The sequence below is a fragment of the Vidua macroura genome, chromosome 18 (assembly GCF_024509145.1).
Source record: "Vidua macroura isolate BioBank_ID:100142 chromosome 18, ASM2450914v1, whole genome shotgun sequence".
Taxonomy (NCBI): domain Eukaryota; kingdom Metazoa; phylum Chordata; class Aves; order Passeriformes; family Viduidae; genus Vidua; species Vidua macroura.
In genome coordinates, this window is record NC_071588.1 from 2,236,430 (window position 1) to 2,255,967 (window position 19,538).

At 54.9% G+C, this 19,538-nt stretch overlaps 1 protein-coding gene across 13 annotated transcripts in view; it reads left to right on the forward strand.

Moving 5' to 3' along the window:
* Positions 1-19,538, forward strand: part of NCOR2 (nuclear receptor corepressor 2) — a 230,542-nt gene that overhangs the window by 199,085 nt on the left and 11,919 nt on the right. For 8 of the 13 annotated variants that reach the window (XM_053993433.1, XM_053993441.1, XM_053993442.1 and 5 more), the window contains exons 23-38: positions 3,742-3,897; positions 4,350-4,489; positions 4,571-4,676; positions 5,347-5,451; positions 6,300-6,403; positions 8,793-8,943; positions 12,384-12,536; positions 12,924-13,010; positions 13,470-13,744; positions 14,534-14,897; positions 15,643-15,873; positions 15,970-16,215; positions 16,333-16,482; positions 16,873-17,013; positions 17,124-17,286; positions 17,809-18,242. In XM_053993433.1, the coding sequence (XP_053849408.1) occupies positions 3,742-3,897; positions 4,350-4,489; positions 4,571-4,676; positions 5,347-5,451; positions 6,300-6,403; positions 8,793-8,943; positions 12,384-12,536; positions 12,924-13,010; positions 13,470-13,744; positions 14,534-14,897; positions 15,643-15,873; positions 15,970-16,215; positions 16,333-16,482; positions 16,873-17,013; positions 17,124-17,286; positions 17,809-18,242 (3,006 nt within the window). The remainder of the gene's footprint in view (positions 1-3,741; positions 3,898-4,349; positions 4,490-4,570; positions 4,677-5,346; positions 5,452-6,299; positions 6,404-8,792; positions 8,944-12,383; positions 12,537-12,923; positions 13,011-13,469; positions 13,745-14,533; positions 14,898-15,642; positions 15,874-15,969; positions 16,216-16,332; positions 16,483-16,872; positions 17,014-17,123; positions 17,287-17,808; positions 18,243-19,538) is intronic. The other 5 variants (XM_053993434.1, XM_053993446.1, XM_053993443.1 and 2 more) reach the window with 1 other exon arrangement.

Consider the following 19,538-nt stretch of genomic DNA (forward strand, 5'->3'; position numbering starts at 1 on the left):
CGGGCAGCCAGGATTGTAGCAACCTGCTCTGCAGTGTCCAGGCCAGGTAGTTATTCCTCAAGCTGTCACGTCCCTCTGGACAGAAGGATTTGCTTGCAAGAAGAGTTGGTTGCTGGCACTTGGCCACAATTTTTTCAAACAATAAATAGCGCCATGTGTGCATCACACCTTCAGAATGTTTTGCATATAAGCAAGGAAGGTGACTGCTCACCTTGCAAGAAAGGGAGTTTCCTCTAAGTCGTGGTGTTGCCACCTGTGAAGTCCCATTTCCAGTAGATCTTATCCCACTGTGCTCCTCTTTGCTGCCCAGGTGGAACAGTTCCCCTCCAGCTCTTCCTCCCCAGTGGCAGGTAAACAGGTTTGATCTCCTGTGCTGAAATCCTGTGCAGATCTGATGCTGCACTGCTCAGCTTCCTTGTCAGCTGAGTGCCACTGCCAGCACTCCAGCCCAGGGCTCTGCATCGCCCGTGTCCCAGTGCTGCAGCTCCAGCTTCCTCCTGGCCACAGGAGGATGAGGAGGTGAGGCAGATGAGTGGGTATGAGGTGCAATGCAGGCTTTAGGTGTTGAAGTCACCCACTCCACTCTGCGGCCTGCTGGCACCATTATCAAAGACAAGGATCTGTTATCCAGGTGGATCTTTTGTTGCTTTGTTCTCTGCGAAGCACTAATGATATGAAGCATTTTATTCTCTCCTCTGTACAGCTCTGAATCTTTCATGTTAATGAAAGTAATTATGCCTCCCTATATCCCTGCAAACATCTCAGTAGGTCTTGGGCTCCAGCTGTGTGCTCTCCAAGCCCTGTGTGGCTGTGCATCTGTGCTGGGTACCACAGTGGGTCTGGAATGCATGTGGACCCCAGGGAGACATAGGCTGGTCTCTCTTCTTCATAGTGGGAACGCATTTCTCTTTTGAAAAGCAGCAGGTTTGTGATGAGTCGCCTCAAGAGGAGAAATCAACTCCCACAAAGCCCTGGTTTCAGTACAAGTATGGACTCAGGCACTGTCTCGGTTCTGTCTCTGCCTCTTGGAACACGTCCTGGCTGTGGGTCAGGGGTTAGAAGGGAGATAGCCAGATATTCCTGGCAAATCTGTGTGCATCTCTTCCCTCCCCTGCTCTCCGAGCCATCCCAGTGAAGTGGCAAGCATCCAGCCTGCAGACATCGTGCTGCCACATGGCTTGGAGTTAAAAGGGAGAGTCCAGCCCAGCCTGCAGAGCCCTCTGGAGAGCAGCCCTGTGCCACCTCTCAGCAAGGGGCTGACTCCACCAGAGCAGGTACTCCTGTTCCTCCCTGGCTTGATAAGAGAGCTTGAACTCCTGCAGCCGCTCCGGAGATCAACATCCTTCGCACCGCTCTGGATCCGCTTCAAAGCCAAGTCTTGCACACATCCTGGCCGAGGCGTTGGCTGCCTCGCAGCCGCTGGCTGGGGCTCTATCAGCTTGGAGGGTGGCCAGCCAGCCATACCTTCCTGAGCCCTGCCTGGCCTTCCAAGAGGAGCTGCTAATCACGGGGCTGGGCAGAGGCAGGCAGCCCTGCCTGGATCTCACCGACAGGCAGACGGATCCCTTTCCCCAGTGCCGAGTTGCTGTCGGGCGTATCTTTGGTTATCACTCGGCGGTTGGAGCGCCAGCAGTGTGTTTTGTGTTGATTTAGTTGTGTTTCATTTGGCCTCTGTAGGCGATGGGGAGCCAAGAGCATTAATTTGGATGACGGATCATATAAACTCTGACTCCTTCGCTCCCATTCCAGGGACTTGATAAACGGTAATAGGAACTCTCTCTTCCCCGTGTAAGTGCTATTTTATCAAAAGCTGGCTGAGTTATAGCCACCCTCTAATGCGGGGGCAATTAGGAACTGGCCACATTTCACAGGCTGGAGAGGCTCGCAGGGGAGGGGACGGCTCCCACGGGGAGGGGAGGAGGACGAGGCTCTCCAAGAGCCATCCAGGGTGCACACAGCCTTGGCTGACAGTGCCTTGGCGTCAGGGAGCCTCTTCAGCTGGGAGATCCCAGCGCTGTTTGCCCCCCACACGAGCAGAGCTTGAATGGGGCCGAGCTGAAGGGGGGAAGATCAGGGAGTGTGGGTGTGCCAGAGACTCTCCATCAGTGAGGAGGATGTGCCTGGATTCGCCTCTATTGGCAGGATGAAGGGATCCTCTCTGGGATCATAAATGGGGACAGAAGAGGCCACAGCCAAGGTCTGGTCCCACCAGGCTGCAGAGGTGCTTGCACACCTCTGTGTGCCCAGAATGGATTTCTTCTCTCACTGAGGCGGACAAGAATAATCTCCCAGCTTCTGAATACACTGAGCATTAATAACGATAATGTAGTAAAGCCTCATTAAATTGGGCCTCTGATAATCTACTTGCCCTATTATTAGGCTTAGTAGGATTCAGCATCTATTTTTTATCAAAAATTGATGGTTAAAGGCTGGCTTCATTTGTGATTGCTATTGTTTACTGCCCAGTTCCTAATTTCTGGTCAATGCGAACGTTACACAGGTGGATCTGGGGAGGAAGGGCAGTGCAAAATGAAGTGTTTATTGATTACAAGCAAATCCTACCAAGCCTGCCTCTAATCCATCCAGAAAAGGCTGTCTCATCTGTCTGCTAAGCCAAGCGTGAGGGTGCACTTGGCATAGAGCTGGTGCAGATGAAGCCTCTCTTTTCCTCAGCATCTTTTAGCAAATGGCAGGGTTCAGGTGTTCCCAGCACAGCTCCTCCATCATTAAGCTCTTCTTGGCCTCCCATCAGCCTTTCTATAGCCAGGATGAACCCAGCCTGGTGTCCAGGATGCCCTGAACCAGGTAATTTCGGGAAGCTTTCCTGCCCCCAGCCTGTGCCTCACAGAGGACCAGTGAGCCTCTCTCATTTCCCTCATTTGGTTGTTCCACAGAGCCCATCTCCATCTTCATTTGCCTTTGACAGTCTTGAGCAGTGTGCTCGTCCCAGGTGTTCAGAGAACATCAGTATGTTATTCCCTTGCTGTCCAAGAAACTGATGCCATTATTTCAGGCCCTTTCCTACAGCCTACAAATTATTTATAGCCAGGAGCCAGCCTTTAAGAGCAGCTGAGCTTTCACCTCTCTATGTGATGTGGGGATGAGCCCGTCCCTGGTGTGCTGGCATTTTAATGGTCTTGGCAGTGGCCTGGGGCTCTGCAGGCACCCTGTGCCCAGCTGCACCCCACAGTGTAGTCACCAGTGAGCTGGTGCCCTCTGGATGTCCCCCATGCACCAGAGGAATGCCAGCATTGCTGCTTCTTGGCTTGAACCTCAGGGAAGGATTTGGCAGCATCATCATTAATCCTCCAGCCCTGCCATGCTGGAATGATGTGGAGCTATGGGCACAGGCAGGAGCTGCCCAGGAGCAATTCAGTAATGGACAAGTCCTGGCAAGGAGCTGGACTCTGCATGTCAAATGCCATCTCTCCTGGTGAGGTGGGCTGGCACCAGGTCTGTGGAGCTTCCTGCAGGCAGTGAGCACCAGCAGAGTCACCAGCACAGACATCTCACTGCACTTTAAATCTGAGTGAAATAAATGCTGTCAAACCCAGGCAGTGACACTGAGCTTTTTCCTTTTGGCTTGGCTGGAGAGTTCAGCCCTCACCTCATGGCCAAGGTGGACTGAATTGAAGCCATCTCCAGTGCTTGGAGCTGGCTCTTGCTTCCCTGCCGTGCTCACAGGGACCCCTCACTCGTGTCGGCCGCTGACCACGCAGTTTCTTTCTGTGTCCTTTGCAGAAAAGTCCGTGCATTTCTCAGCCATTGCAGAGGCTCAGAAGCTGAATGCCGAGTCGATGGCTGCCTCGTGCTGGCCCCCTGTTCTGTCCTACCCCCGGGATGTGATCAAAACTTCTCCCCAGGCAGAGCCCCACTTGTTCCAGTATAACCCACCAGGCAAGTAAAACCCACTGGCTGCATGGCATGTGTCCTCCCCTGCCTGACCTGGGACTGAGCCCAGAGGCTGTGCTTACAGCCAGTAGCACAGGCTGGGCTCTTTAAAGGTCCCAGGGTGGTCAGGTGTGTCTCCCAACTCTGGCTGGGGCAGGTGTAGGGATGTGGTTTGTCACAGAGCAGTGTGGGTGCAAAGTCAGACAGGGTTTATCCCTCTCTGGCTGGAGGGCAGACAGGTCGGGTGCAGCTCACCCTCTGGCTGCAGAGGGGACAAGGCAGTCACTTAAACTATTCCAGTCCTTTCCAAAATATTGTGTGACTTGGAGCTCATGCAGGCTCACAGCCAGCCAGGTCACTGCACCCAGCCCCTGCTCCCTCCCTCCCCCTTTGCTCTCTGATGGCTGCAGCTGCTCTGCCTACCCTGGGTCTCACTGATGTTTGTGTTCTCCTCACAGGACACCCCATCCCACTAAACCTGCATGAGAGCTCTCGCTCAGGGCTGCAGAGACTAGCCAGCATCTCCAACCCTCCTCCCCTCATCTCCTCCACCAAGCACCCCTCGGTGCTGGAGAGATCCGTCGGATCCATTTCCCAGGTAGGGCATTGATAGGTGTGAGCAGTGGAGATGCCTCACAGGGACCATCAGTTGCTCCTGACCTCTCCTCTTGCCCCACAGGGAATGCCCATCCAGCTCCACACACCCTACAGCCCCGAGCACGCCAAGGTCCCCGTTGGTTCCATCACCATGGGCCTGCCACTAACCATGGATCCCAAGAAACTGGGTAAGGAATGGGGAGACGATTTGTTTCTCACGTGCTCTGAGAGCAGGAGGGAGCGAGCTTGCCAGAAGCATAGGGGAAAGGAGGAGCACAGGCCACAGCAAGGGAGCACAGAGAGAACTGCTAAGAGGATGAAAGGATTAGTCCATCAGGGGAGCAGAGACACAGGGAGCTAAATTTGTGCAGTATAGGAAAGCAACAACTCGGTCAGGGACACTTCCAGCCTATAAATACCCTTCAGGTAATACTGTGATCGAAGGAAGGAAATATATTGTTGCTCCTCAGGCCAGTAGGATAAAGAGTAAATGGCCTGAAGTGAACAAAGAAAGTGTTTAGTCTGCAGATTTGGAAGCTTTTCTTAACAGCAGGAGGGAATGGGTGAGGGCTCAAGCCTGGGGAGGAGGGATATGAGCTCTGTTTCCTGCTGTATGTGGGTCCTGTTATAAACCAGCACAGGGTTTTCAATGTCAGCTCTGGTCCTGGTGTGGGCAGTGCCAGGGTGAAGGATCTGGCTTTGCTCGATGGCATTTGTGAATTCACCACCCTGTGAAGCCCATCCCAAAGAGCTGGGAATGGCAAAGGTGCTGAGAAGGTGCTGCCTCCGGGCTGGCACAGCCAAGGGCTGTGGCCCCGTGTCCTGCACCTCTGCTGATACGTGGTTAATGTTTTCCAGTGCCTTTTCCTGGAGTAAAGCAGGAACAACTTTCTCCTAGAAGCCAGGCCAGCCAGCCAGAAAGTCTGGTTCTGCAGCCGTCCCAGGAGGGCTCCATCCTGCGGGGTGAGGACCCGGAGCGGGGGGCACGTGCCCCAGCTGTGGGGAGGGAGGGATGCTGCCACTGCCAAGCCTGGTGAATGCCACACTGGCTGCAGCTGCCCAGTGATCTCAGGTTTGACTTCTGCAAGTGTGCCCAGACAAAGGGGTCTCTTTGCCCCTTTTCTGCACCTCCCTGAATCAGGCCCTCAAGTGTTGATTCTGGTGGAGGTTTTGTATTCAAGGGGCACCTGAAAATCTGTTGCTTAAGACGAAGCAAGACCTGTTTAAATTACATTAATTGGTATTTTCATGCTCTTCATTGTTGCTGCTGCAGCTGCTCAGGGACCCCATTTTGGTTAAATGGAACCCTGATGGGTTTCTTTCCCCATTAACAAGGCAGAAGAAAATAAATGCAGAGGTTTCTGGTTTGTGAACCCCCCCAGTAAGACAAGTTGGGAGCCTGAGTGCAGTGGGCTGGCTCCAACCCAGGACACATCTGTGTGAATGAACTCAAGCCGCCCTGAGCTGCATCTCGCCACAGATCTGTTCTGATCACATCAGGAGAGGCTGAGCCAGGCTGTGCTTTCTCCCAGGCTCATAAATCTGCCTGGCACCTCCACAAAGACAGCAGGGAGCTGATAGCCTCAAAAGACCTATGTTTTACCTCCTCTCCACCCCACTCTCACAGGGATGGTTTTCTCAAGACACTTGGTACAAAGGGTGCAAAGTTTGGGATTAAGCACTGACAGCTCTTGGAGGGTGTCCCCTCCAGTACCACAGAGACTGGGTCAAATCCTGCACTTGGTAGTCTCAGCCCCACGGGTTTTGAACAGCAAATCCAGCCCCCAGCTCACAGGTTTTGTGTCCTACAGGTACTTCCCTCAGCTCTGCCTCGGGAGGAAGCATCACCAAAGGAACACCCACATCCAGACCCCCTCCGGAGTCGCCCATCACCTACCGAGGGTCCATCACACATGTAGGTCCCTTGTCACCCCTGGGTGCTGGCAGCTGCAGCGTGTGGTGCTGGACATGGGCACTGGGGGTCTGTGGGGCACACTGGGTGTGCAGGACAGGGCTGTGCAGCAGCTCTGTGATGCTCCCACCCCATGGAGCCCCTCAGAGAGGTCTGCAAACAGCCCCCACTTGGGATGACACGAGCAGTGTCCCATGAGTGAAGACTGCAGAAAAGCAGAGCCCAACAAACAGCAGTGCAGCCTTACAACACCTTTAAACCCAGCTTTGCCTTTTGCAGCTGTAAAGAACAGAGGCAAAAGCAGCTGTAAATGGCTCTGGAAAAACCATCTTGCCAGGGCAAAAAAGTGGAGTGGAGCAAAGGAGATGGGTGGAGGGCTAGGCCAGGTGGAGGAGGGAGGAGGCTGTGAGGGGCAGGTAAGGTAGCGAGAGCTCCTGCCAGGGCTGAGCGTGCTGTGCTGGGGGTCCTGCCCAAAGGCTCTTCAGCAGGAAGATACTTTGGCCTTAATCTCCACCATCCATCTTCAGAAGAGCAGCTGGCAAGCGGGCGATAGTTTCTTGCAGTGTGAGTTATTGCTCATCTGGTAACAGAGCGGAGAGAATTAAAAAAAAAAAAATCTGTTTCCCGTGAGGATTTTATCTGGCCATCATTCAGATATTTAAAGACATTCAGGCTCCAATTTTTGCCTGCCTTCTTCAAGGAGGATGACCATGTTTGCTTTGGCCCTGGGGACCTGATCCTGAATCCTGGCCCAGAGCAAAAGCTTAGCTTGCCTGGTGCCCTGTGTCCAACAACTGCCAGGAGTGGGGGCTCAGGGGCTGTAAATAACCCATCAGAGCAAACACTTGCTCTGTCCTCTCAGATGCTCCTGCAGCAGCTGTGGGCAGCAGTGGGCAGCAGTGGGTGGGCGTCAAGGACCTTGAGTACCATGTGCCAGTGGAGGAGATCAGCAGAGTTTGTTGAGATACTGTTTTCAATCCAGTTAATGAATCCAGCCAGCTAATGAATCCATCCAGATTCCTTTGTTTGGCTGGGGATTAAGGTACCAGGGCCAGACCCAGGGCATTGCCTGGCTCTCCTGCTGGCCCAGCAGCCTGCATCCCTCTGCTCCTGCTGGGAGAAGGAGCCCCCTGTTCTGGCAGCAGCTCCTGCTACCAGAGCTGATACTTGATCTCAGATGAGTCATCCAGTTCACAGGAAGCAGATCTTGAATAGATGCTCTCTGCTCTGAAGCCATCTGTCATCACTTGCTTTCACGTCCCCTCGGAGCACATCTGCGGAAGGGAGGTTCCTTACCTGGGGCTGGGAGAGCCATTACCAGCTGCCCAGATCCCCTGCAAGGCTGGGTGACCAGAGCACTGAACCCACGTGCTGGTATGCCCTGGCTTTTGGGGACTGCTGCTGCTCTGAGGGCTTGGTAGAGAGCAGGGGTGGGGAAAAAGCCTGAGTGGCACAACCTGGAAGCACCAGCAAAGCTGGCGGGGGCATCGCGTCCCAGGGCTTCCCCAGGCATCAGTCCCAGGTTAAATGAGCTGAGTAGGTAGGTGTCAGTCAGGAGTGTCACTCTGACAGCATCACCGTGCCTTCCCAGAGATGGGGAAGGGGGACTGTCACCCCATGGTGGCTGTTCCCAGTTGGCAGCGACAGGTTACAGTGGCAGAAGGGTGCTAATCACTGGCGACTCCTCAGGGACACCCAGCTCCGTGTGTTTTGAAGGGGATTCGAGGGGCAGGTGCTGTGAGCTGTGTCTGCTTGTGGTGAAGGAGAGGTTTCAGTTCACACTGGTGGGTGTGGGGAGCCTGCTGCTGTTCCTGTTGGGGAGCTAAGGCAGGCTCTGCTCCCCGACCTGCTGCGGGACCGGTTTTGTTGTCGCCTGCCGTCTCGCCCGGGCGCGCTGCCAGCCGCCAGCTCCCGCACGCAGGCAGCTCACTGAAGGTCACACTGCTGCCAGCAGATGTGCCTGGGTGGGCAGGACATCTCTGTGGCTCCTGTGCCAAGCTGGGGAAAAAGCTAATGCTGGAGCAGCTCCTGCTGTCACCGAGGTGTCCTCAGGGGAGCACCAGCCCTGTCCCCCAAACCTGGGGAGAGGGAGCAGGCCAGGTAGCTTCCCCCAAAACGCACGGGGTGAGAGCTGCTGTTTTGGAGGTCTGTTCTCTCCCCATCCCCTGCCTCTTCCCAGCAGCCTCACACAGATCACGTACCTTTTCACTGCTCCTCATTATCATTCTCATCAATAATTAAGCTGCAAGTCCCTGGCTGTTGGCTGCGCCAGGAAGCGGAGGCCGGGTGTGCTCCCTGCGCTCAGCTTCCCGCGAGGAACAGCCTGTCCCCGCACGGCGCTTGCTTAATTGGTTGTGACACTGTTAAATATGGATCTTGGTGGCTTTCCAAGGGCACCCCGGCAGAAGTGCTGTACAAAGGAACCATTACCAGGATAATCGGAGAAGACAGCCCCAGCAGAGCAGAGAAGGCGAGGGAGGATGCCGTGCCCAAAGGACATGTCATCTACGAAGGGAAGAAAGGCCACGTGCTGTCCTACGAGGGTGAGTCCTAATCCTCTCTGCCTTTCTAGGGCAGATGCCAGGGGTTTGTGCCACTGTGGCTGGGGCTTGGGAGCTATTTGAGGAAAAGCTGACGAAGTACAGTGGGCCAGCCTCCTTCTTTGCTTCCAGCGTTTCTCTCCCTTCCCACCCTGGTGCTGTGTGTCCCGTGTGGTTATCTTGTCTTAGAGATGGCAGGCAGGGTTGCAATGATTTTGGGAAACAGGGATGAGGAGAGGACCAGCTGGGAAGGTGTTACCTTCATCCCTAGCACCCTGCAGTGGAGGAGCACTGATTGAAAACATTACGAGACCACTCCCAAACACTTGGGCCAAGGTGGACTCAAACCTGCAAGATGGAGGCAAGTCAGGTAGTTCAGCATCAAGGTTTATTTGGATGTCAGGTTCTCACCTGCGCTGACTTGGGCACCGTGAGGCTTTTCCAGCATGAGGTTGCCCTTCAGGAATCCTCCTGGACCCAGCCTCAGTGTCTGGTGAGTTTTGCTAGAGCTGTTGGAGGTGGTGAAGCCATTCCTGCACCCCACAAGGAGCCTATCTGGGGATGTGCTGGCTGCTGCTGCACCCCTGCAGCACGGGAAGGCTTTTCCTCGGGAACTGCTGGCAGTGCCTCGCTGCATTAGTGGTACCAGCAGGTGGTCACCAGCTGCTCCTGCCTGCTCTGCGCCTGCTCAGCCATCACAGCACTGCCCATCAAAGCTGCTCTGCGTGTCCCGGTGCCTCCTGTTGGAGATAAGCAGATGTTGCTCTCCAGTGAGGCTGGAAACAGCCCCATTCTTGCCTTTCACCGTGTGCTGGGTCAGGGATCTCTTGTGGAGCCGGACTCCTGCTGGCTTGCATCTGTAGTCAGGAAGAGCCAGCTTAGAGATGCTGCAGCCCTGAATCCTCTTGGGTAAAGCACTGGCATGTGCTCTGGTGTGCACAGGGATGGCTGTCCTCATGTGTCACCTCCCTTCTCAGCTGAGTTTGGAGATGACTAAGGAGCTGATCCCAACCTCAGCTGCCTCAGTAGGTGTCTCTGGGAAGCTGCTGAGCCCTGTGCCTCCCTCCCTGGGGCACAGTATCATTCCAGCCTGCCTGGCAGCCTGGGCCTTGTGGGCAGTGTCCCACAGAAATCCCTTTCCTCATGGCCACAAGTGCAGGCAGCTCCTTTCATCACGGGCTGGGTTGTCTTACGCAGGGCTGGAGGCCGAGGGTTCAGGCCAGGCCATGGGGACAAGCTCCAGCTGTTGTCACCTTTGTGTGTGTCCTGGGACCACAGGGACCTTTCAAGACAGGGCTCTGTGCTGTGCCTCCCGCCTGCCACATGGAAACTGGCTCACAGCATGTCCCCCGGGTCCACTGTCAACTCTAACCCAGATAAGAAATGTCACCAAGGACTGGACTGGATGCCCTTTGGGACAGTTGGCAAGGCTTGGAGCAGGGGGCACACAGGAAATGTTTCAGGACTTGTTTGTGCAAGAAGCTATTTTAATCACCTCTGCCCAGGCTGGGGGTCGAACAAGGCTGATCTCAGAAATAGCACCATCAGGGAGAGATGAGGAGTGCTCCTGGCAGTGAGGGCTGTCCATGCCCAGAGCTGGGATCCCACTCCAGGCAATGAAGGAGAGCTGCAGACCAAACTCTCCCGTTGTTTGTGTCAGCCCGAGTCTCCCTGGCTGCAGCCTGTGTCCGTCACCTCTCCCACTCCCCCCCATGGACACAGATGAGGAAATAATTCCTTCCTCTCCCCAGCAGCCTTTTACATGCTTGATAGCGTTTATCACATCCCAAGTGATCCCATGAGCTGCTGCAGCCTTGCCAGCCCTGCCTCTCTCCTTCCCCCTGTAGAGCCCAGCGAGGCTGAGCAGCCCAGGAGCAGAAGAGTTAAAAAAAAAATTAAATAAGAAAACTGAAACTGTTGGTGATTATGAATTTTGGCAAGCAGAAAAAAAATTGCAAATTCTTTAGTGTCATGAGGGTGCTTAAAATAAAAGAGCTGTAATGAGACGAGATCCTGTAGCATGTGTGAGCTGAATTGTGCTAGATTGGTTATTCTCATCCTGCATATGATTGCTGATGGCTTCTGCAAGGCGAGGAACGTGGGTTTGGAATGGTTTTCTTTCTGTTTAGTCTCTCTTCTCCCTCGCGCCCTCCCCCTGCTTCCCGGTGGTACAAAGGGTGCCTGGGAGCACGTCCCCTCCTGCAGAAGGGCTGGTGGCAACAGATGTGCCTTGATGACAGGGTGCAGGCACATCACCCGCATGGCGCTTGGCTGATTCTGAATGTCACCCCCGGATTTCTGCTGTCAAATGGAGCTGAAGCAAAGGCTCAGGCACGGACCCCCTCTTGTTTCCCCACACACAGCCCCAAACACTTTGTGGATTGAGTGGGTGCTGATTGCGGAAACCAACAGTGGGTGTGAAGTTGTAATAATCCCATTTTATTAATTACTGGTTTTGCCAAGGAGGAGTTTTGTTCCTGATTGTCCACAATAGAATTCATGTTTTTAACTTCCCTGCTTTCTCTAATTGTACATCCACCTTCTCTACCCACAAAGAGGAGGATTAGTGCACTGGCAATCCTTGGCAAGGGCAGCCTGGCCAGGGATGATGGGCAGAGGCGTTTGTCTCTCCTAGCTGACATCCTGTTTGGAGCTGATGGCATAAACCCAAGGCATTCAGCTGGATCAGAAGCTGCTGAATTCACAGCTCGCTGCACATGATGGGTGCCCATTGCCCGGGGTGGGCGTGATGCTGCCTGGCACGGGCAGGGCTGTGCTGGTGGTGGGGCTGTAGCTCAGGACAGATGTCCACTGCCTGTTTGCAGGGAACCTGCTCCAGGTTTGGATCAGGGGGCAGTCAGTGGTCTCTCCTCACCCTAGCGTTCACTCCATCAGTTCTGCTTTGCACCATCTCTCCCAGTTCCTGTGTGTGCTCAGTGCTGTTTCAAAGGAATCATTCTCAGCTTCGCTTCTCCTCCGTTTTCCCTGATTTTCTCACCCAGGGAGTGTCTCGGCAGATGTTAAGGCTGGCCAAGATCCCAAACAGTAGGTGTCTAGTAAAAATCAAAACAAACAGGAAAAAAAACCAAAACTCCCCAGACCCAAAGAGTCAAGTTCAGTGGAACTGCAGCTGCTCCCACTGGCTCAGAGCTGTCCTGCTGCCCACGGGATGGCCCCACCAGCGAGGGAGGGAATGGGACACGACTGGGTGGATGCTCCTACTCAAGAGGGAGGCACAGATCTGGAGTCTGAGGCAGGCTGGGAGGGGAGAGAACACCAGCTGAATTTCCTGGAAGCCAATCCCATGCGACGTTTCTGGCACCGCGTAGCGGCGGCTGATGCTGGGATGGGATCTGACCCCTCAGCAACGCACACAAACAGCAGTAAACACCCTCTCTTGGCCCGTGCTGACTTTCCATGCCTCTTGGTGTTCCCCCCTGCAGGTGGAGTTGCTGCTTCTCAGTGTCCCAAAGAAGACAGCAGGAGCTCGGGAGCTTCCCATGAGACCACAGGAACTAAGCGGACCTATGATATGATGGAGGGGAGGATCAGCCGGGGCTTATCAGCCCGTGATACCTTATCTACCAGCATTGAAGGTGGGTCTGCATGAAACCTTTCACCTGTTATGTTAGTGACCTGTGGAGATCTCCTCTTGTCTCCTGTCTATGTGGTGCATCTTCCTGTGCCAGTGTTCTGGCAGTGCTTAGCTGCTATCCCAACAGGACAGCATCTGACCAGCATGGGAAAAAAACAGAATGCAGACTGGTCTGTCTGCCTTGAGTGCTGTCCTGACAGACCAGCTCCAGGATTACAAAAAAAAAAAAGAAAAAAGAAGCACATTAAAAGAAGAGGAAAAAATAAATAATTTAGAAATCATTGGTATTTATCCTTGTTGTCCCAGGCATCCCTGATAACACTGTCATGTATTCATTGTAAATTACTGCTGTGTCACAGCCTGACTTTCCCTCTTGGATCTCTTCTAGGTCTCATGGGTCGAGCGATCCCTCCAGACCGACACAGTCCCCATAACCTAAAGGAGCAGCATCACATGCGAGGCTCAATTACACAAGGTAAAACCTGGGAGCACAAGATGGGCATGGACAGGGGAAGCATCTCACATGCACAGCCCCTTGTTCTCGTTGTCAGGATGGGACAAGGATGGGCAAGGATGGGCATGTCAAGGTCCAGCTGCAGATCTTTGCAGCCCCTGCTTTGTGCTCAGAGAGATTTTCAGTCTTGCTCAGCTTCTAGCAACCTAAATTTTGCCAAAGTCAGGGACAAAATTGTCAGTGATTTGCATGAAGCAGGTTGAAGTTGCTGTGAAATGGGTACAGAAGGTGGTGGTAGAGGTGAGGTGGACCAGCTGCATCAGTGGTACAGCTGCTCTGTGGGCTCAGTTGGGTACCAGTCCCTGAGTTACATGTGTTAACTAGAGACCCCCTAGAAGTGAGTATCTGCATGGGGACTGGGAGTCCAGGGTCTGCCTGGGGAGTCACCCTCTGCATCCATCATCTGCTTGGGGGTTGCAGGAATACCTCGGTCCTATGTGGAGGCCCATGAGGACTACCTCAGAAGAGAAGCCAAACAGCTCAAGAGGGAAAACACTCCACCAAGGGACTTATCTGATGCCTACAAGGTCAGATCTCACGATCTGACTCCTCTGAAAATGAAATCAACCCACGAAGACCTGGTAGCCACAGTGAAAGAAGCAGGAAGATCAATCCATGAGATTCCCCGGGAGGAGCTGAGGCGGACACCAGACATCTCTCTGACCAGACCTCTGAAGGAAGGTTCCATCACGCAGGTGAGCATGGAGTGAACAGCAGATGAGATCAGTCCTGCTCAGACTGCTGCCTTTGCACAGATCCTGGGAGCCATTCCCAAGGTAAAAGGAGAGCAGAGACAGCTTTGTGTTGCGTCACTGGTAAGAACTGACGCTCTGCTTGGGTACAGGTTGTCCTGCCCCATCCTTTGAAGGGATCCCTTCCAGTCCAAACCATCCTATAATCCTTCCCTGCAGATAAGTACAAAGCCCAGGGAACCTCTGGCACGTTAAGAAAGCAATGGTCCATCTAGATATGTAAAGAAAAGGGGACACATTTGCCTCTTTTCCAAGGACAGAGTCAACTTGGTGCCCTCAGCATTTGTGACTCTGGGTGCACAAAAACTTGGTCTCCTCCTCCCTTCGTGGGCAAATGGCAACCCAGCAGGGCCAGTAGTTAGGACGAAACATGGCATGCTGTCTCCTGTTGGTCTCCAAATATTTGCAGGGTTCCCATGGCACCTTGCAGTCCTGTCCCATTTCAAAGTGTGTGTAGGAGAGAGGCGTGATGGGCCCAGCCAGCCTTCGGCAGTGACTCATCATCGTCTTGTTGGAGCACAGCAAGACATGCAGGATGGGCCCTCCACCCTGCCCTGTGCCGAGTGGTTATCTCTGCTCTGCCGATGGCTGTTGGCTGTTTGACTGAGAAAACCTTGTGTATTGACCCACTGAATGAGGCATCCTGAATCCTGTTGAAACTCAGTGGGATGCAGTCACTGGGCTCCTTCTGTTCTAGGCCCCTTTGATGTCCCCTCTGCCTCCTGTCCCCAGGGTACCCCACTGAAGTACGACAGCGGCTCTTCCTCCTCGAGTACCAAAAAGCACGATGTGCGGTCCATCATCGGCAGTCCCGGCAGGACTTTCCACTCTGTGCATTCTCTGGATGTCATCCAAGACCCGAGGAATCTGGAGAGAGCTTACGAAGAGAGCCTGAAAAACAGGCCAAGCCCTGTGACAAACTCGGGTGGCTCCATCGCCAGAGGGGCTCCTGTGATTGTACCCGAGCCGGGCAAGGCCCACCAAAGTGCCCTCGGCTATGAGGACCACCAGGCAGGGCACAGCACAGCGTTCAGCAGCCACTTGCACAGAGGCTCTCCGGTCTCCACACGGGAGTCCACCCCACGGCAGCACGAAGGTACTTTCCAATCCTTTTATTTGATGGTAAAATTTCTAACAGCCGAGCAGGTGAGGTGCACAGGAGGTGGCTGCTGACCCCACCTGCCCAAGTGATTCCCAGCAGGTGCCTGTTGAACCTGTTCTTCCCAGCACCCCACGCCCATGGCTGACTCATGGCACTGGGGTGGCTGCCAGGAGCAGCTGGGGCTCAGTGCCCTTCCTGGGGGTGCTCACGCTGCTGAAGTGAGGGAACCTCACCTGCACCAGGGTAGCCAAAGAGAGACTTGGGCCAAGATTGGTGAAGCCATTGGTGTTCCTAAAGTGTCCTCCCTGTCCCAGCAGCGGCCCACAGCACTCTATTTTCCATAGGCAGGCAGGAAAGCAGTGCTTGGGACACTGGGTGGGAGGTGTTCACACTTCTCACTAACAGCAGCAGTGACCTCCTTGTGCTGAAGAGCGTGGAAGCAAGGGTGCACCTCCGTCGGCTTGTGCAGGCCAGGGTGAATGCACAGATTGCCCAGCATGGATGTGCTGGGGTGAAGGGATGCTTTGGGAAAGGCCTCTCTCCCATGGGGCAACTGGGACTTGGCCCACCCTGACCCTGGTGGTGAAACAGGGCATGGCCGTGCAGGGAGGAGGGAAAGGTCCCTCCAGTTCAGGGTAGCTACGATTATCCCTGTGGGACATGCTTGGCCAGAGGCATCCCTCAGGGACGTGGCTTGGCCGCAGTGCTCAGTCTCTGACTCATTTCCTTCTGCTCTCAGCAGGGAGCATCACTGCTGGGAAGCCGGTGTCCCAGGAGAGAAAGATCACCCCCACATCGAGAGAGCTCACCAACTCCAAGTCTCCGCACGCCCCCGTGCCCGACCACCATCACCCCATCTCCCCGTACGAGCACCTGCTCCGCGGCGTCAGCGGCGTCGATCTGTACCGAGGACACATCCCGCTGCCTTTCGACCCCGCCGCCATCCCGAGGGGAATCCAGCTGGAAGCAGGTACCTTGGCTGGGGGCGCGGTTTGCTATTTTCCTTCTTACGCTCCAAAAGCCTGAGATCTCTGCGGCCTCACATCTGCATCCTTTTCTCTCCCAGCTGCTGCTTACTACCTGCCAAGGCACCTGGCTCCGAGCCCCACGTACCCACACCTGTACCCCCCGTACCTCATCCGGGGCTACCCGGACACGGCCGCCATGGAGAACCGCCAGACCATCATCAACGACTACATCACGTCGCAGCAGATGCACCACAACGCCGCAGCCACGGCCATGGCGCAGCGGGCCGACATGCTGCGCGGGCTGTCGCCCCGGGAGCCCTCCCTCGCCCTCAACTATGCAGCAGGTCCTCCCAGCACGGCCCCGTCCGGGGGTTTGGGAGCAGTATGGGAGGAGGAGGCTGGGTCAGGCTGGCACTGCCAGCTCGGCGTTGTCCTGACAGTCCTCTCGCTTCTTTCTCCAGGCATCATCGACCTGTCCCAAGTGCCACACCTGCCCGTCCTCGTGCCCCCTACCCCTGGCACCTCTGCCACCACCATGGACCGCATCACCTACATCCCTGGACCCCCCCAGACCTTCGGCAGCCGGCACAGCAGCTCCCCGCTCTCCCCAGGTAATGCTGGAGGTTGCTTTTCCAGCAGGAAAATGATTGAGGAGGATGCTCGTAAGCAATCCAAGGCCATGGGCTCAGCATGCCAGGACAGGTTGGGAGACCCCAAATTAATTCTTACTCAGGGACTGACTCCCTCTCTTCCTGCTTGTTGAGGGCTTCCTTGCTTTCCCCCCCTTCTTTCCCAAAGCAAACAGTTCTGTGGAAGGTCATTCCCTGGAAATGGCGCCAGGGCAGTCACACTGGTTGCCCTCGTCTCTCCTGCTCCAGGTGACCTTGGATGGAGCCATTCCTTATCTGCTCTGCAGATACAGCGATGTGAAGAGCAGGCAGCACTCCTGGGGGGAATTGCTGTGTCTGCAGCCCTCTCACTGCCTTTTGGTTGGGTTTCAGGAGGGCCCACGCACATGACCAAACAGTCAGGATCATCGGTGTCCGAACGGGAACGGGAGCGGGAGCGGGAACGAGAGAGGGAGCGTGAAAAATCCATCCTAGCCTCCACCACAGTGGAGCATGCGCCCATCTGGAGACCAGGTAGGCTGGGGAGGAGTCCACCCTCCACCCTGGGACGTGTGCTGGGTGGAAGGCAGGGTTAGGGCTGTTGGACAGAGGGCTAAAGAAGCCCTTCCTTGTGCTCTCCGCAGGTACAGAGCAGTCCAGCAGCCGTTCGTCCTCCCACTCTCACAGCCACCAGCACTCTCCCGTCTCACCCCGCACCCACGAGACCATCCAGCAGCGCCCCAGCGTGCTCCACAACACCGGCATGAAGATCATCTCCTCGGAGACCCCCACCCCTTCCGTCCTACGGTGTGTTCCCCCCACCATGGCTTCCAGTGCTTGCCTGGATGCCTGCACCAGCTCTTAATTAATGAGCACCTCTGAGAGGAAGCAGTGAGAGTTGTTTTCCCTTCAGTCTCAGTGGGAGCAGGATTGGGGCTTTCAGGGAAGTTGTGGTGGGGAGAGGCACATTTTGGTGCCCCAATTATTTTGCTTTTCCTGCTGCCAGGAGAAAAAGTAGGAGTGTGCCTGTGCCCAAATACAGGTATTGCTCCTCTTGCTGAAGATAGCCAGGTGGTGGAGTTACCAAGGTCTCTGGGACCTGTCCGTGGGTTTTGTGTTCTCCAGTCAATGCATTCAGGCCCAATACCCTGTGGCCAGTTACAGGGCTCCATCCAAGCCCTCCTCACTGGCCCTGCATGGCCCAGCCATATGCTCAGGAGGCCTGGAAGGAGCTCAACTGGACAAAACTGAACACTGAGGCTCTAGTAACAGCATTCCCTTTCTCCACCTGCTTCTCTCATCTTGACCCTGTCTTCATTTTCCTTCCAGATCCTCCTCCACCACTACCACGTCACCGATCCGCTCTGCCGCCTTCCCCTCGGCCTCCACCCTGCGCTCCTCCCTCAGCGCGGCCGACGGCTACGCGGCCCCGCTGGACCCGGCCATCCTGCAGAAAGAGGCCTCGAGGGTGCGGGAAGCCAAGACAGAACGAGCCCAGACTGACAACAACATCTACACCTCAAAGCTGCCCAGTGGGGCCAACCTCGAGCAGTCGCCTTCGCCCATTAAAGCCATGGAGTCGAGACCTTTGCCCGCCTCCGGAGCTGGCTCCTCTCATCACTATGGCAGAGGACAGGGGAAAAGCCAGCAGCACCACCACCCTCTGGACCAGCAGCACGCAGCCTCAGGCTCCGAGCAGCACAGTAGAGAAAAGAGTCAAAGTAAACGTTTTTCCATGCAGGAGCAGGAGCTCCGAGCACTCGGTAAGACCACCACGACAGCAGCCAACTTCACAGATGTGATTATCATGCACCAAATGTCTTGTGATAAGGGGCAGCAAGAAAGAGGCTCGCTGAGTAACCACTCCACTAGTGATGGTCAGAAATGGGAGGGCAGAGGTGAGAGACCTGTGGCCTGACACCCATTTTATTTCATTACTTCTTATTTTCAGTTGCACATGGATATTGGCACCATCAGCTCCCCAAGTGTGCTTGTCCCTCTGCTTCCTGGCCATTGTGTTATTCCAGACTTTTTTATTTTTGTGTGTTTTAAGGATCTTCCCTTCTCCCACACTCTTTCAGTTTTTTCAGTTACCAAGTCCTGTTTTGCAAATGTTGTCCAGTTCCTGGTATTGCTTTTTACAGACAATAGCCATTTGCTAATTTTGATTTCCTCATGCTTAGAAATTCCCAGGCAGTCTGCAAGGAACAGTTGTGGGTAATAAATCAAACAAGCAAAGCAGAGAACTGGGATTGTGAGCGTGACAAGGCTGCTGACCATCAGACAAGCACCTCCCTGTCATGAGCTGCAGGGTCTCTGAGGGCTTTGTGGGTCTCAGCCTGGATGGGGTCCCTGTGCTCAGGGTGACCTCACTCAGGGTGCTGGTGCTGGATGCTGCCCAGGGTGGGCACCGTGGCTGTCCTGGGATCGCTCAGCCCAGCTGTGCTCAGCAGCCATTTCCAGAGCAGACCACAAGAACCAGCTAAGAGGGGAATCTTGTGTAAGACACAAAAGCACCAGGATTAGTTACTCCAATAGAAAGTGCAGGGAGGGGGATGGATTTCAAGGTCTGGGTCATTCTTGATGGGACCAACCTTCAACCAGAGCATTCATCCAGGCTCCCACTAGCATGCAGAAGCTACAAGCAGCCTGTGGGGGTTTGGTGGGACCCCATCTTCAAGTTGCAGCAGCTGCCTTGGCCATCAGTACTGGGAGTTCCTGTCCCACTCCCCTTCCCATATCCCAAGGATGGAGAGGATAGGGCAGCGTGGCTGGGGAGAAGAGCTGCATCCCATCCCAACCTTCAATCATGTCTGGTCCTGGCACCTTCTAGCAGCGTGTTGCAGGACTGTGGCTGTGCCTCTGGCCATGGGGCACTCCCTGGCTGAGCTTTGCCCACCTTTTTCCCTGACACCTGGAATTCATCCAGCTGAGTGTTGTGCTGCGGAGAGGGGCAGCTCTGCTCTGGCCACGGAGCTTACAGGAACAAGGTGCTGTTCCTCAGGACCTAACTGTTGGTTAGGGACCTTTCCAGAGCAGGATATTTCATCTTGGGTGAA